This window comes from Electrophorus electricus, chromosome 6, assembly GCF_013358815.1.
Source record: "Electrophorus electricus isolate fEleEle1 chromosome 6, fEleEle1.pri, whole genome shotgun sequence".
NCBI lineage: Eukaryota > Metazoa > Chordata > Actinopteri > Gymnotiformes > Gymnotidae > Electrophorus > Electrophorus electricus.
Genome location: NC_049540.1, coordinates 21672484 through 21690166, shown reverse-complemented (window position 1 = coordinate 21690166; position 17683 = coordinate 21672484). Strand labels below are relative to the sequence as shown.

General features: G+C 37.5%; 1 protein-coding gene across 3 annotated transcripts; it reads left to right on the top strand.

Moving 5' to 3' along the window:
• The first annotated feature begins 33 nt into the window (after positions 1-33).
• On the top strand, positions 34-17388 carry afap1l1b (actin filament associated protein 1-like 1b). Of its 3 annotated transcripts, XM_027006272.2 has the most exons (20): positions 63-130; positions 530-743; positions 8532-8657; positions 9600-9683; positions 9799-9887; positions 10088-10196; positions 10300-10392; positions 10498-10709; positions 10816-10995; positions 11219-11311; positions 11424-11502; positions 11947-12102; positions 12632-12843; positions 12957-13102; positions 13557-13629; positions 15029-15143; positions 15247-15414; positions 15649-15824; positions 16237-16365; positions 16493-17388. In XM_027006272.2, the coding sequence occupies exons 3-20, from the start codon at positions 8534-8536 to the stop codon at positions 16517-16519; spliced, it is 2265 nt and encodes a 754-aa protein (XP_026862073.2). In that variant the 5' UTR covers positions 63-130; positions 530-743; positions 8532-8533; the 3' UTR covers positions 16520-17388. The 3 variants fall into 3 exon arrangements, with proteins under 3 accessions (XP_026862065.2, XP_026862057.2, XP_026862073.2); XM_027006264.2 differs by lacking the exon at positions 530-743 and having other exon boundaries at positions 34-130; positions 15032-15143; XM_027006256.2 differs by lacking the exon at positions 530-743 and having other exon boundaries at positions 34-130.
• The last annotated feature ends 295 nt before the right edge of the window (positions 17389-17683 follow it).

The following is a 17683-nucleotide window of genomic DNA, read 5'->3' as shown; positions in this document are numbered from 1 at the left end:
CAGTAGTGTTGTGTTGGCCACTGACGTTGTCTAGAGGAGGGCACATGTGAGTCAGAATTTTAGAGAGCTTCTGTGAGCGGTAAAAATAAACGGCAATTATTTTTTGCGATGGAGATACCAGATTCTGACTGTAAGTACAAATTTCGCTTAGGCTATTTAAAACACTATTTACATTAGATAGGTTAAAGTAATTATAACATTGCGTTCAGGTCCATATCGTTTCGTTGTCTCCGGTGAAGGACCCTTTTGTAAAATTACAAATGTTGGCTATGATCATATCAATATGTAGTGCTCTGTGTTTTGTGGTTATATAGTCAGCAATGGCAGAAAGCAGTGGTGATGATATCTGTAAAACAAGAGGGTGACAGTCTATTGTACTGTAACTGAATGCAACAAAATTAGTAAAATGCCAGATCAGTGGTGCTAGACATCTGTGAACATTAGACAGACTTAGTGGATTGGGCTTTTTTCTTTTCTTTACATTTTAAATTTAGTTGACTTATCTATCAATTTCTCTTTCCTATCTCAGGTTGAGGGCCAGGCAAAGATTGTGCCTATTCATGTTTTTACTTTGCATGAAAAAAATCTCTTGAAATGCACTCTGAAGAGTATTTTAAAGTCCGTGTTGTGAATGTGCCAGGAAAAAACAGCCCCATCTTCCAAGTGCTGGTTACTCTTTTTAGTGTCTGAATCATTTGGAAACTTCCTTTTGGGTGTGCAGACATTTCTTCTCTATTGAATAGGTAGGTCTTCTTAGGTGTGGTGATGAATCCCCACATCTTTATATTTGGACTGAAAACTTGAAAGATTGTGCAGAAACCTTTGTTTGTGTTCTAAAAGCAGTTATGAAAAGTACTATTTTGCATATAAAAAAACATTTTACTCAAAATAAATGTAATAAGATGAGGAAAAATAAGTCATATAGCTTTTGTTATATCTTAAGACCTTTGGACATGCAGTATAAATATTCACCTGCTATGATGCATTATGCTTAAAGTACTCTATCAGACAATTTTAGCACTTAGGTTCAGCTTATGAAGTTAATTAAAGTCATGTTTAGGTGAATGAGAAATGATTTGAAGAGCAACTGAAATATGTGCACAGCAAATAAGGTAAAAAAATAATCAATTACCTGGTGTAAATGTTCAATGTAAAGCATTTTAATATGCACTTTGAATTAGATATGTCAAAGTATCTGATATTACAACTGACATTGTCACCATTGATTTGCATCATGCTTCACGAAGTCCAGTTAACGTCTTAACTTCATTGGTTTAATGAAATCTGCTGAACATTGTTTTACTCTGTAGTTGGTAAGTTATTGTATAGTATAAATATTATTTGCTTAAATGTTTTTACAATTTTGTGCTTCTCTTTTATGTAAATATATAAATGTACACATTTTGTAGATATGTTTTTGTGAACTGAATTTTTCTGAGATATTTTCAATATCTTTTGACCAATATATTCTCTAATGCACATTTTTACCAATGAGGCAAAATGTGCACATTTGATCAATATATTTTCTAAAGCATATTTTCACATTATTTCATTAATACAGATCAACATAGAAAAAAAGGTTTTGCCTCATTGGTAGTGACAAGATTAAGTGACATTGTTCAAAGATTATAGATATAAATAGGCATGCATGTCCGTGAGATTTTATGTGACTTGTTGATAGCGAAGGACTGGTTTGAGATTTGCACTAATATCTTCTCCTCCACATTGCACACATCTATAAATACCCACAGAGACAAAGACTCTACTCATTTGCTGCCTGCAAGCCCTGATGGGTCCACACAGGCCTTACAGTGTCTCTTACACTGGCATTTCTCAATGTGAGAAGGAGAGAACATTGGCTGTCAAGAGCAGCTCTATGTAGCTCTTTAACAGTTAGGGGAGGACATGACTAGTCAAGCCTTTGCTGAAATGGCCTTTGTGTTTTGGTCATTTACCCCTCTTTCTCTCACGTCCTCAAAGAACGGATATCAAAGCTAAACATCCCATATTTCTGGTCAGTTTGTCAGCATATTAATAAAAGAGGCCCAGATGTTCAAATGAATTCCATCAACAACTCTTTCCTGAGAGTCTTCCATATAAAACTGAGCTGAAAAGTAACTATACTGGAAATTAAGCCTCGTAATGAGACTAAAGCCCTTGATGATGATGATGATGAGGAGGAGGAGGAGGAGGATTTAATTTTGTTGGATATTTTCCGTCAGTCCTGCCAGAAATTGGAAGCATACATGAATACAAGTCCAAAATAATTGAATTAAGTAAAAGAACTACAAATGTTGACAATGATAACAGTGCTATAACAGTCACCAATGTTAACAGTCAGGGTGCATCTCTATCTATATTCCTGTTAAGATACAATATATAATGAATACATTCAGAATGAACAAAGAAAAGCAACACAGCTGAAGCATGTGGAGAGAAGTGCTGATAATCAGAGAATAACAGCATCTAGGAGCTCCCTGAAGTCTCTGATGGACTCTCTAGATTGTATTAAGATTGTATTCAACCACTGAGGTAACAGACATGAAAATTGTGAATTAATATTTTGATGCCACACAGTGAAGGTATCTGCAGACAATGTTCCCAGATTGTAATGTGTGGGAGGGGACATGGGTCTATTTGAATGACTTTATGAAGGCAGGGACTCCACTGGATTCTCTGGTGGCAAGCGTAATGGACTTCATCTTAAAAGGTTCTGAAAAGATTCTCATGCCTGGTTTTGAAATTAGGTAAATACCCAATCAGCATGAAATATACCACCTGTGATTAATAAAGACTACTCATAAACCCACTTAGTGTCACCATTAACATCCTCTGTGTTCTCTGTGTGAAAACCAGTCACTTTGTTTTTTGTTGTAGGGTGGTGGGACTTTCTGTAGATAATCATGGGAAGTAGCCTATTTTATGCAGATTGTTGTGAGAGGACTGTGCTTTTGCAAGAATGGAGTTCTTTTAACTGAGATCTCATGACTGCAGTGCCATGCAGGAACTTGGAGGACATGTCTGCATAGTCCAAAAAGAAAATAACCTGAACGACATATTTTTGCTGCATGGTCATGATGATACAGGTTTCAAATAAGCAATACATTTTCTCAATGTGTTGCTGTAATTGTCATTCACCATGAGAAAGCACTCAATATAGAGGCTATAGCATCTGAAAAATTCCAAGAACCACTATAAGTTAATTTACTTCCCACTGAGAAATCTAAGAGGCTGCTATTGCCACATTCCTCATTTTGGAGTTTGCACTTCAAATATTGTGGCCTCAACTTGTTTTCCTAGGACCCCTGAACCATCAATAATCACAGCAATATCCACATCTTCAAAGCTTCGATCTCCGCCCTTTTCGGCTATGCAGCCTTTTAAGCTATGTGCCTCTTGGTCTTTAATTACTTCATGCAATAATCTGTCATCCACTGAAATAGTCAGCATTATATTATGCCAACCCTTTGCTAAGACCATTCGATCTCCATGTGACCTTGAATAGTGTGCACAAAAGCCTCATCTATGTGCCACTCCTGCATATGCATTTTTAGGCGCTTAGTGCACATGGCGTTGACCCTCAGAATGGAACTCGAACAGCTGACAAGCCTCTTTAGGGAGTGTGCTACTCTCAGTATACAGTGCTTGAAAGATGGAGAACATCCGAAACCTCATACTTGTATCTGCATTGCCATCCCCCTGGTTTCTGAAGACATCCCAGCATAATTTATGGATGAGATCACTAAATAGTCTTGTGGTGTCTAAATCAGTTTTAGCAGGTCTCAAATGGATGCAGTCAAACATGGGGGGGGGGGGGGGATTTAGTAGCAAGAGGGGTTTATGCTTAGAGAAGGACTGACAGCATGTCATTTGGGGGAATAGCAGAGGAATAGGAAGCAGAAGGTTGGCGTTGATAGAAAGTGCTTTCGTCAACCCAGACAGGAAACCACAGCTGCAGGATATATCCTCTGGCCCACAGAGCCACTGATTCTGGACACCACAGCTGCTCTCAACTGCCTTGATCCATGAATGTATTGTATGTGTTTGTGTACGTATGCGAGTGCATGTGTGTAAGTGAGCGAATGATTGTTTGTCTTGCATTCTTGAGGTCTCCACATTGCATTGTCCACTTTCTTCAAGAGTGATCCCGTTGTCTAATTTTGGCCCTCATAATAATATATTGTTGAAGGAGATGTCAATTTAAGATGTCAGTCAAACCAAAAATGATTCAACTACCACATTTATAAATTCTGGTGTTTCTGGTTTATAGACAGCCTTTCTTTATTTAGGCATGTGATGTTTGAGGTTGTTAAGTAGGGAGAGGGTGTGAGTTGATTGTGTTTTACCTCTCACCCCCTTTTCTCCTGTGAATGAAGATATGAATGAAGACATTCTTATAGAAGATCAGCAATAAATCTAAACTACATATGACAGTTAGGTATGGCAGCAAGCTAGCAAACATTATATCCATTATTGGAGTTATAGAATAGGCCATAAAAACATAGCTGACTTAGCAGGGTCTCTAGTGTGTCATTTGGGGGCAAAGCAGTGGACAGAGCTGAAGGGTGTTGTGTGGGAAAGAGATTTCCTCGGAAACAGGACGCGTCACTCCCTCATCCAAGTTAGAGAGCTCTCTTAGACAATAGCTCTCTGGAGAGCCACAGCCTTGTGTTTGCTTGTTGACCTAGTCTCAATATAATAAAAAAAAAAATATCCTACTTTCTGCGCTCTGAGCTTCCGCCAACTATTCAACTTCCTCCTATCTCTTTTTGAGCTCACACACACACACACACACACACACACACACTACTACCACTTCCTTCTCTCAAGGAGAGATAAAAATCATGTCCTGAGGAAACAACCTGTTGCCCATTAAGTGGTGTTAGTAAAAAAACACATTTAGCTCTGATTGTGTTCTTTTCAATGTGATCATTCAGTGTAAGTGCTCAGCACCTGATTGCAGTAGCATCTCATTTTAAACATGGAAAGAATCTGTACAAGCCTATGAATGTTATTGCAGTTGCTCAACACTGAAGAGCTTTTGACCGGAAATTTGGAATTCTGGCTAACCTCAAAAGTGTGGAAGGTAACCTTTATATATCTGTGAATAAGAACTTCGTTTGCTCTGTATAAAGTTCCCACTACCCCACTAGACTTGTCCCACTAGACAAGTAAAACTCACTGTTTAAGCAAAGAAAGGGGCAAATCAAGTCTATTTAAAATTAATCAATGACCTTTTTTGCTTTCATCCTAAATTCATCAACAGTAGGAAACGGCAGTGAGGAAGATAACAGAGGACGAAGAAGGTGGGGAGGCTAAAAGAGAGTAAAGCATGCATGGCCCTTAAGATAATGCTGTAATGAAGAGGGGTTAAAGAGTAAATCTGCTTTGACACAACACAGAAAAAATACATGAAGTCTCATACTAGCACTGTAAACTAAGACTACATTTTACTGGAAAGCAGTTTAGCTGTAGTGTGGATTATCTCAGAAAGTTTGACCAAATCGCATTTTTGCTAGTCTCCTAGCCCGCCTCAGCTGTTGAGTGTGGTAAGAGCTAAATTGCTGTCTTTTCTTGGCAGCTCTGCAGTTTCTCAGTGAAGAGAGCTTCACTTGTGTTCCAAGCAGAGCAGCAGTAATATATTTGAAATGCCAGTCTGTGGTTCATGTGTATGAATTGTTTCCTCTGGACTGTCCTGTCCTTCAATGACCCTTTTGCTTGATTTTATGAATTCAGCTTTGCCTTCTTTTGCTATTTCTCCTGTATCAAAACAGTTTGGCATGATACTGTTTGCTTTGAAGTTTGGAATTTGATTTTGTTTTTCTGAGCAGAAGCATTGTTTTTTTTGTTTTGTTTTTTTTTTTGTTTAAAATTGGCTTAAAGAACTGAACTAAGTGGTAGTGGACAAGCACAATAAACCATTGTGTCATTTAGTTACTATAAGAATAATCAGATAATTTGAGCTTAATGAGTACCACATACTCTCGATATCTTTATGTCAACAGGAAGACGTTTTTCTCTCTCTTCTTATTATAGCTTGGGTGTAGTGTGAAGTGTGAAGTCTTCACATGTTACTCTGTAGGGCCATGATTAAAATCTGGCCCTTATCAGATAAGATAAGGAGAACAACAGTTACTTTAATCTAGTGTGTGAGAGAATATGTAACCCTTAACAAGGCTCTGTAGAAGAGGATTTGAGAAGTAGATATCCTTTAGTAAAACTGTGCTATGTTATTTGTGTTTCAAGTGGGAATGTACACTGCCTGACCAAAAAAAAAAAGGTCACACACGCTAATATTTTGTTGGACCACCTTTAGCTTTGATTACGGAATGCATTCGCTGTGGCATCGTTTTCACAAGCTTCTGCAATGTAACAACATTATTTTTTCTGTCCAGAGTTGCATTAATTTTTCCCCAAGATCTTATATTGATGATGGGAGATTTGGACCACTGCACAAAGTCTTCTCCAGCACATCCCAAAGATTCTCAATAGGGTTCAGGTCTGGGCTCTGTGGTGGCCAATCCATGTATGAAAATGATGTCTCATGCTCCCTGAACCACTCTTTCACAATTTGAGCCCGATGAATCCTGGCATTGTCATCTTGGAATATGCCCATGCTATCAGGGAAGAAAAAATCCATTGATGGAGTAACATGGTCGTTCAGTATATTCAAGTAGTCAGCTGACCTCATTCTTTGGGCACATAACATTGATGAACCTAGACCTGACCAACTGCAGCAACCCCAGATCATAGCACTGCCCCCACAGGCTTGTACAGTAGGCACTAGGCATGATGAGTGCATCACTTCAGCCGCCTCTCTTCCTACCCTGATACGCCCATCACTCTGGAACATGGTAAATCTGGGCTCATCAGACCACATGACCTTCTTCCATTGCTCCAAAGTCCAATTTTTATGCTCCCTAGCAAATTGAAGCCGTTTTTGCCGGTTAGCCTCACTGACAAGTGGTTTTCTTAAGGCTACACAGCTGTTTAGTTCCAATTCCTTGAGTTCCCATCGCATTGTGTGTGTGTGGAAATGCTCTTACTTTCACTATTAAACATATCCCTGAGTTCTACTGTTGTTTTTCTACGATTTGATTTCACCACACATTTGTGATCGCCAATCACGTTCATTCAAGATGTTTTTCCGACTACATTCCTTCCTAAAAGATGATGTTTCCCCACTGTTCTTCCACTTTTTAATAATGCATTGGACAGTTCTTAACCTGATTTTAGTAGTTTATAATTTGACCCTTCTGAAACAGTTTAACATCTTTTCCACGACCACAGGATGTGTCTTTCGACTTGGTTGTTTAACAAATGAGAAGCTACTCACTGTATCAGTTAGGGTTAAATAACTTGTTTCCAGCTGAAACATAATCACCTATGCAGTAATTATCCAATGGGAGGCTCTTACCTATTTGCTTAGTTAAATCCAGGTGGTGACCTTTTTTTTGGCCAGGCAGTGTATGTTTCAAGTGGGAAAGAATCAACCAACTGGAGAAACATAGGCTTAAGTAGAATTAGTCTGCCAATGAGAATATGTTTGCCAGTGAGAAGAATATTTGAAAATGGTTTTGGAATGCTGTTGCTGCATATGTTTGGAGTGTTTAGCTGTGCTTAGCTGTAGTAGATCCAGCACAGCTCTTGCCAAATCCTGTGACAGGATAAGACATGAAAGTGCATGGATATAATATGCGAGGTTGGGAAATTCCTGGAATGTGGATATTTAGCAACAGTTACCCTGTCAACACTGCCAATTGGAGTGATAAAAGAATTTGGTAAAATAATTGCTGTAAGCAACTGTAAGAGTTACAGTAAGCATGCACTTAACAAAAGGATTAACTGAGTCAGTTGAAAATAGAATGTGATGAATATTACTGAAAGCCAAGAAGATGAGTGCATTTTATCAGAGCCTTTGACTGTCTAAAATTTCAGGGGAAGACACTGAATCCTGCCACACTGCTTAAAATTACTTTTCTTAAACCAGCAAAGCATCATTCACCAACTGTGATACACATTCAACAGCATAATGACCAGTAATTTCCTAATTTATTTATTTATTTTGAAGAGGGTCTTTTCTTCTTGTGTTTGTTAGGACTTTTATAAAAGTGCTGGTATGGTTAATTGAGCCCAGTCATGTAAGAACACTGGTATGTGATATCTATTCAGGTCATGCCTATCTCATTGCCTGTTAATTCCAAGCAGAATTAGTTGTCTGTGGCAGCCTGATGTCCAGGTTCGACAGCTGAGAGCCTTTCCCTCACTCCTATCTTTTTGTCTAGTCTTACGGCCTGGATATGAGTGAATCACCCCTCTAAAATACCACTTACTCTCAAAAATGTATTACGTTTCCACCTAAGAAATAAATCTTACAGTAGTCATAATATTATCTTGAGATGTATCTTGATATAACTTGTAGTTCTAAATTGCCCTCTATGCAATATTGTCCTGAAGAAGTGCTTGAATCGGTGTGATGATAGCATCAGCTTAGCCACTCTCTGAAACCTCCTCTGTGTGTGTCTGCAAAGCCATGGAACACCTGGTGAAGGAGTTAAACATTCTTCTGAAGCTGCTGGAGTGTGAGCATGTGAGCTCAGCCACTGCAGAGAAGATGAATGTGGTCAGGAACTTGCTGGGACAGCTCCAGCCATCAGGTACAGCCAGCACACCTACAACATTTAAAGCATGCTTCCGATGTACAACAGATGTAATGAACAAGCTAGGGGGAATTCAGTGGCTGCCCACATGTCAGAGGTCTATAAAAAACACATATGATTATGAGTTTATATTGTGTTGGTTTTATGAGTTAGATTCAGTGTTTTCCCTTTTCGGTTCACGTTCGGGCAGGATGTTGTCCCTACTGTCTTCCCAACCTTATTCCTCCATTATTGATAATCTGACCAGGAAGAGACACTAACCTACCATAATACCTCCAATTAAAACAAAGCAAAAACTCATATGTAGCTGCTGTTCTCATTGGCCAATCGTATCATTGTTGACTAAACATACCTGCAAATAAAATTGTATTTAAAAAAAAAGTCCATTATTTATTTATTTATCTATCTATCTATTTATTTATTTAATAAATGACATTATTTTATAAATGTTGCTGTTGTTCACTGCAAAGTTCCTGAGGTAACCAGTGCAGTGAGAATCTAACATTTGTAAAATAGATGTTTATATAATTATGTCCCCTTTAATAAATAGCATGTTTTTATATATGCCACCTAACACACTTATAACCTGGTATTTGTTACACAGAGTCCTTATATTACATACAACATACCATGTATGATGAGAAAAAATATTTGATAGTCCTATACCACATATTTATATTTTAATATTGTATATGGCACTTATTATTCTTTTATGGGTTTTAACAGTTGCCATGCAGAAGACTCATTTAAGTGCTCCATGATTTAGGAGGGACTTTTTATTAGAAGTTATAGGAAAAAAATAATAAATAATTTATATTTAAATAACATTATATTTTATCATATGCAAAGAAGACAAATATTACACTGTATATAAATTGAAGTGATCATTTTTTTTTAAAACAATGTTGATGGCAGTGTTATGCCTCTTTTGCTGTTCAGTGACTGGAAGTGAATTTATATACATGAACACTACTCTCTGTGGGAATGGTACCAGCTTTGTGGAATCACTGTTTGAAGAATTTGGTAAGTTTTATTAATGTTATGTTAGCAAAATTGTTTTTAATGGTATAATGTTTCGATCTTATGAATTTAAATGTCAATTGTAATGAAACAATTACATCTTGATGCCTGTATTTAGACTGTGACCTTAAGGAGCTCAGGGATTCCTCTGAAGAGCTGAAAATTCAGGAGGAAGAAGAGACATTGAAACATGCACCCTCAAAATCAGTAAGACACCAAACTTATATCTCATGTGGTAATTATTAGGTCATCTAAATTTTGCTTTAACTGATACTTGAAATGTTAAGAAAAATATCCATTTATCTTATTTTTGAAACTCAGTCATTATTAAGTTGATTGCATTTTGTACATTCCTTATAGGAAAGAATCTGTTTTCCTTTAATTCATTAATGTCACTTGTTTCTCAGAGCCCTACAGACACGCCCCCTCCTCTGCCAACCACACCTCCTCCTGAGGATTATTATGAGGAAGCTGTTCCACTAGAGCCAACTACCACACCTCAGTATGTCACCCAAGGTAAATACTCTCACGTTTCCTACTGACATAAATCACTACAACATAATGAAGATGACAATGAGAAGCCTGAGATCTCTCTTGCTGACTTTGATCTCTGTCTCAGGTAGTCCAATAAATTCAATTGAGGATGCCTATTATGAAGATGCTGACAACAACTACCCTACTACTCAAATGAATGGCCCCTGCAAAAATTCTTGTAAGAGACATACCTATAAAGTAGACCATCAAAATATACATAATGTTCTCTTTATATTAGATTGTATGTTCCGTTTCTGTATATATTGATCATTTTGATCTCTAGACAATGACTCAGATGCCCTGAGCAGCTCTTATGAATCATATGATGAAGAGGATGAGGAGGCTAAAGTCAGAGAAAAGACACAGCAGTGGCACTCAGATGAGAGTCCCGTGGGCCCTGTGAAGGACTGTCACAAATTCGCTTTCCTGCTACGAAAGAAACGGTTTGGTCAGTGGGCCAAACAATTAACAGTCATACGTGAGAACAGACTACAGGTTAGCTACACTGCCTAGCCAATTATAAGCAAGGCAATCTTGGTGCTAAAAAAGTAAACATGACTTTAGTCAAATAACATCTAACAATCATTTATGCGCTTGCTAGTGTTTCAAGAACCCCAAGGATCGTACACCACACACTGACCTGCCACTGAATCTGTGCAGTGTCATCTATGTGTGTAAAGATGGTCGACGCAAAAAGCATGAACTTAGATTCTCCATGCCTGGAGGTGAATCTTTGGTGCTGGGTGTACCTACTAAAGAGCAAGCAGAGAGCTGGCTGAAGGTAATTCATCATAACTGGGCCACTTAGCTTTTTGTTGTTGTTCTGCTGAAGTGGCAATACACTGTTCATAAATTATAAGCTACTTAACGCCAAAATATAAGTAAATATTGAAGAATTTAACACTGTAGTGGAAAAAAAACAGTTTTTGATAAATTATTTATACAGAAGTGCTTATTAATTGCTTGACACTATTGTAATTCTCATTGTGGATAACTCATATTAGGCTATTCAGGAGGTTAGCACTGAGGCACACAACACCAGCGCACTGGAGAGTTCCTCTTCTCCTCTACTTCCACGTAAGGTAGAATTGGACAAGGTGAGCCACTTATACCTAAATCTAGGACTGAAAGATTTCTTCTATTTCACTATACATACATAGCTCAAGATTATATATGTTTATGATTTCAGGCTTCTGTCTGTCATTACAGATGATGACTACTGACAAACATACCTCCGATTCTGACAGTGTTGCCAATGGAGATTGTGCTAGGGAGAGTTGTGAAAATGGTAAGCCTGTCACAACTTGCTTGTATTACACTATTCTGGTGTCTCTAGTTATTGAAAACTGCAGAGGGTAAGGCGTAAGCTGAGAAAGCCCCTTGTGATGTCACAGAGTAGACTGAGTTCCAGATGCTGTTTGCTTCCTTCAAACTCTGTGACATCACTTTTTAGACAATGGCAGGAGGGACTGAGGAAGGATATACCTGTTTGTCTTCAGGCTTCCCTGTATCTGATGTGCAGTCAATAGCGTCATGAAATTTATTGCATGTATTTTTTTTTCATGCTCACAGGTGTTTTTAACCACACAAAAATAAAATGGTCATTATGTGGCATATAATGATATGATATGCAGCATATCAAAACAGAAAAATATGCATAATTCTATTTCCTAGAAAAAGTAGCTGGATAATGGCTGAAATATAATCAAATGTAATGATGATGTTCCTGAAGGGAAGGTGAAGAGGGGTGCTCTCTCTGAGCTGACTGGATCTATGAGTCGCGCTGCTGGTCGGAAAATCAACCGAATAATCAGTTTCTCTAAAAAGAAGCCGCCTCTGCCTGGGGACACCAGCACTCTCCCGCACATCGATGACAGCCCACGCTGTGGTATGGCATAAATATTAACACATCCATTAAAATAACTAGCATGAGGTGATCATTTGTTATCACCAATTCCTCCTCATGCATTAATGTGAAAGTAGTCTACACTATTATCTGCCAGAGGTGTAGCTTTACAATGGAGACTAATTTTGTTGTACCCCTTTGAGCTAGCAGAATTAAGAATTTGTGGTTTCCAGTGGCAAAGGCATTTTAATACTAATGGACATCCCAAAATCAGACAAGATTGGGTGTCCTCAGGCTGGAGAGAGAGAGTCAAAATTGTAGTGATGTATGCAAATGTAATGCATCAGTATTTAAAAAGATTTCTGTATGGTTGCTAAAAAATTCTGCTTGCAATTTGCAATTTATGTGTATCCTTTGTTTTCTACAAAAATATATATATATTTGATATAAAATAAATAGATTTGATAATATTCTGCTCTGTACGAGCTTACTCAATGCAGCCAGTTTGCCTAAACTGATCAGCTTTTAACATGGAAGCACAGGTTAAGTATTTGTACTTCTCTTCTCTCAGGTTATCTGAATGTTCTAGTGAACCACTGCTGGAAGGAGCGCTGGTGTAGTGTGAGGAGTGGCACTTTGTATCTTCATAAGGACAGAGGAGATATGCACACTCATGTTAATGCATTAGCCCTTCATGGGGTTGAGGTCCTACCTGGTTTGGGGCCCAAGCACCCCTTTGCCTTCCGTATCATGCGAGAGGGCAGTGAAGTGGCATCTCTGGAGGTATTCTATTTGCATTTGACCCATGTCCTTTTATGGTATAAGGTTCCATGATTTGCTCAAGCAGTAGGATTTAATTTGACTTGATTGTGTGTTTCTGTGTGTATGTGTATCAGGCGAGCTGTTCTGATGAGATGGGTCGCTGGCTTGGGGTGTTGCTGGCAGAGGCAGGTTGTGCTACCACTCCCGAAGCCCTGCACTATGACTACGTGGATGTGGACACAATCAGCAGCATTAGAAATGCAGCTCGGCACTCTTTCCTGTTAGTAAACTTCTCTTAGTTGAGTTTCCCATTTAAGATAAAATGTGAGTAAAATGTATTGCAAAAATGCAGACTATCACTTTCTGTTTGCATGATTTCCCACTTTATAACAGTACCACTTTTTGTGCTACCTACACACTTAGCTACGTGAGAAGAAGGCAAATATATACTGTGTAGACTTGTGGTGGTGGAATTTCAGGTGGGGATTTTCAGAGAATAACTGCATCAGGCCTGTGGATCATTAAACCCTTATTTTCCTATTCTGTTTTTTTCTCTTTTTTAATGGATTCACTGAATTAAGTTGATTATAGGCCATGTACCGACTTGTCCAGACTCGTTTGCCATTTAGTTTACTAAAATTTGTTAGACTGATTGCCATATTCTGGCACAAGATTTGAATATCCCAAGACCGAATTATAATTAGTTATACTCTTCTCTGATCTATCGTCCCCAGCTGGGCCACCTCTTCCAGCAGTGCTTCTACAGACTCTCGCACCTACGACGAGGTTCCGTATGAGAGTGTGCAGGTATGTCACTGTGGAAGAAATAACCACGTCAGGAAATGCGCCTTTGAAGCCGGAAATTTTGTTTACAAGGAGGAGGGATCTTTGAGTCACTCAGGGTCTATTGTTGGAGTCTTTTTATTTTTATTTCACTACATTTCATTGTGTCTGATTTTACATCATTCAAGTATTTGGGATCTACATTTCACAATAAGAATATTAGAGGTGCAAAAACTTTAAGTAGTATTAAACAGTTTATGTAGTATTAATCTGGCAGACCTAAATTAAGTCAATTAGTTAGGTGGGTTTATTTTTATCTTTATATTAATGAGAATGTTTTCTGAAAATGTCTTTTCTTCTCTTCATTTTCATACCATGATAATTTCAGTGATGTCAGTGATGAAACAGATAAAATTAGTTTAAAAGTTTTATTTGGAGGGATCATTTGCAAAAGTAATAAAACTACAATGTGTCATATAGCAATAATCAATAAAAAATATTTTAGTTAAAACATATTTGACAATTTTAATAATGTAGCATGTTCCTTCTTCTACCCATTTTTATTTAAAGGAGTTGTCAGGAGTAGTCTATATGCAGTTCAATTTCCACTGGGGCAGTCTGAAATTATCATGGTATGAAAACATTTTAATATAAAGATAAAAACAAACCCACCTAACTAATTGACTTAATTTAGGTCTGCCAAATTAATACTACATAAACTGTTGTCTATAAAGTTTTTGCACCTCTGTCCCATTTTTCCTTAATTTATGGAGATACTTGGCGGTAAGTTATAGGTATCATAGCACCTATTTACAGCTGCTGCTGTTAGCTCATTAACAATAGGTTACATTCCTTAAAAAGTAGCTAGCTAGATAGCCACAGTTGTGGCTTACCTCAGTGTGTGTTTTTGTTTTACTAATTTGATGGTGAATTCTTGAAGGATTAAATAATTCATTAGCATGGCAAGCAAAGTAGGTATTTGCAAATGAAGAAATACTTGTAAAATGTAGATGTAAAACATTCTTATAAGCAAGTTTTTTTTTTTCTAAGCTTTTAAACTTACTAGGCTTGTGTGCTATACATTTAACAGAGTAAAAAGTATAAATTCTTATTGTGAAATGTAGATCCCAAATACTTGAATGATGCAATATCAGACACAATGAAATGTAGTGAAATAAAAATAAAAAGACTCCAACAATAGAAATACTCAAGTAAAGTATAAATATTTTAAGATCGTACTTTCTGTCCATCACTGCACATTAGTGGTTAAGGTACTTGACTTTTAATTGGAAGGTTGCTGGTTCAAGCTCCCGCACTGCTAAGTTACCACTGTTGGGTCCCTGACCAAGACCCTTAACCCTCAATTTCTCGTTGTACTCAGTCATAATTGTCCTCTAATTTGTCTAATTTATCTTCACGGTAGCAGTTAGAGGACGCTCAGCCTAAATCAGGAGCACAAGTGAAGCGCCACTCCTCTTTTTCCAGTGCAGATACACCAAAGGTCAACCCTCAAGTCACTGTAAAAAGACATGGCTCATGTAAGTCACCATTTACCCTTTAAGCTATAATAGAAGCCCTCAAGATGGTTGTAGCATTTCTATTGAAATAAGTTAAGAACTGCTAATGTACTTTGCCTTTTAGCTGTGAATCAGTATGGGAAATATGGTAAGACAAGAGCAGAAGAAGATGCACGTCAATACCTAAAGGAAAAAGAACAGTTAGAGAAAAAAAAAGATGAGATCAGAAAATTTCTGCAGATACTACGCCAAGAGAAACGAGAGGTGAAAGAGAAGCTTAAAAGAGCCACAGGTAAGGGTGACATGTCTAACTACATGGTTTATCTAATTATAGTGAATATAAGCAGACCCGAGTAAGCAGTTGAATCACCCATTCATAGAACTTGCTAATCAAATAAGTATAACGTGGCAAGCCTTTACATAGTAGATATAATGTTTTGGCGCCACCTACTGACACCAGCTGTTGGCTAATAAAGCATTTGGCCACTTTTCATGGTTTACAAAGGTTTGTGTGCTGTATGTACAGGTACACAGCTGAAGGAGTTGGAAAAGCATCTGACTCAGATTGAAGAGAGTTGCAGGGGGAAGGAGGCTGAACGGGTAGACCTGGAGCTGCGGCTCACAGAGGTGAAGGAGAGCCTGAAGAAGTCACTTGCTGGCAGTGTGCTAGGGGTGCCTGCTGAGAACAAACATGCAAACAAGGTACATGCACAACTGTGTTATAAGCTCTGCTGTACTAAATTACCTAAACAGGCTGCATGGCTACATCTCTGGTTCTCACAGACAGACAAGAAAATTCTGACTATTGTAATTTTCAATTCTAGGATCTCTTGTAAACCACATGTAACACATCAGAGCCTATATAACATTTGACCCAAGGACAAAGCTTAAGCTTTTCTTGGAGCTTCTTTTATAATTTTATGAGCTTGCTTGTCCTCTGATGTTTTAGCATTTAAATTGTATATTTAATGTATTGTTAACAATACAAGAAGAATGAATATGGAAATAATTAATATATTGTTAGTATTATTCTGTAGCTTCACTGCACCTCACATAGTTAGAAGATTTTCCTTTTTGTATAGCAATTTTATGGCTCTTCATCTTCTTACTACAGGTTCAGACCAGTAAAGCTGAAAATATTTACAGTGAGGCCTCTTTGACTGTGAACTGTGCCTCTGAGTTACGCAAGCACCCTCCCTCTATGTACGCATCTGCAAAAGGAAACGTCATGCAGAAGGCCAAGGTACCCGTCTAGAATTTGGATAAGGTGGTAGAAATAGTAAAGATTAAACTAGCAAACTGTGGCTCAAATCATGTAATAGTACACATTCAACATTTTATTCTGTGTCCCATTTTCTTTCCAACATTAGGAATGGGAGTTAAAGAAGGGGACTTGATATTAAAGACATCCAGAAGAAACTGTCTGATGATCAGCTGTTTGAGGTATCCATAGTGTAATGTGTTTGAAGAAACTACTTTTTAGTGGTGATCCCTTTTGACCCTATATATATATGTAGAGGGATAAGTCAGTGGAGCACTGTGGACCATAGTTAGAGTTAGGCATGTGTACACATGGTATTTTTTTCAACATTTGGTGGTGTTGTGTATATACTAAGAATGCATGATTTTCATTTTTTATAAAGAATTCATCTTTATCAAGAGAATTAAAGTTGTAATCATATTAGTAGAAATTCATCAGCATGACATTTCATGTATCTGCCAGTGGCACGTTTTTTTTTGTTTTTTTGTTTTTTTTTGGGTTTATACTCACCAACAAAATAATCACTCATCAAATCCAGTGGCCATAAAAATAATTTGCAACCAACAAAAAGATACTGAAGCTTTTTTTGTGTCACTCATATATATATATTAATCAGTATTAGGGCTTGTGAATATTTGTAGCTCAGGAATACAAATGTCATGTTATATATATTTTTTATTATATCCTTAAACTGTACAACTGTACATAAAACGTATTATTTGCCGCTATAATGACTCTTTTACACTATGGCACAATTATGGCATTATTTATTTATTTCTACTTTGTACATAAAACAACATGTGATGTTGATAAACCATGGTTGTTGTTTTGGCTCCTTTTTGTGTCATTAAGCACTCAATGTTTCTCTCTAAAAATGAAGAAAAAAAGTGTTTGTTTTCTGTTGGATATATCAATTTACAGTATTTAGCTGACACTTTTATACAAATCATCTTACAATTATGACTGAGTAATAGACACTTGAGTAATAGAGGGTTAAGGGACTTGCTCAGCTAACAGTGGCAACTTGACAGCGGTGTGGCTTTGAACCAGCAACCTTCCATTTATAAGTCCAACATTTTTCACCACTTTTGCCGATGTAACCACCGCCTTCTATGTTACCCTTAAGTAACACAGTCCCTTAACACTAGTAACATATTTTTTCATTGGAAAATTAGAATATGATCTAACAAAGTTGAAAATGCATTTGTTACAATTTTGAGCAAAATAAAAATGCAAACTACATACACAAAAAACAGAAAATCCCTAAAAGTCACATGTGCATTCCCATGCATTGTTGTAG

Excerpts from the sequence above, each read along its gene's own strand:
- afap1l1b (XM_027006256.2), top strand. The coding sequence starts at position 109 with ATGGAGATACCAGATTCTGACT. Across the intron at positions 12,103-12,631 it reads CGATGACAGCCCACGCTGTG|GTTATCTGAATGTTCTAGTG; the intron begins GTATGGCATAAA and ends CTCTTCTCTCAG. Across the intron at positions 13,630-15,028 it reads TTCCGTATGAGAGTGTGCAG|CAGTTAGAGGACGCTCAGCC; the intron begins GTATGTCACTGT and ends TCTTCACGGTAG.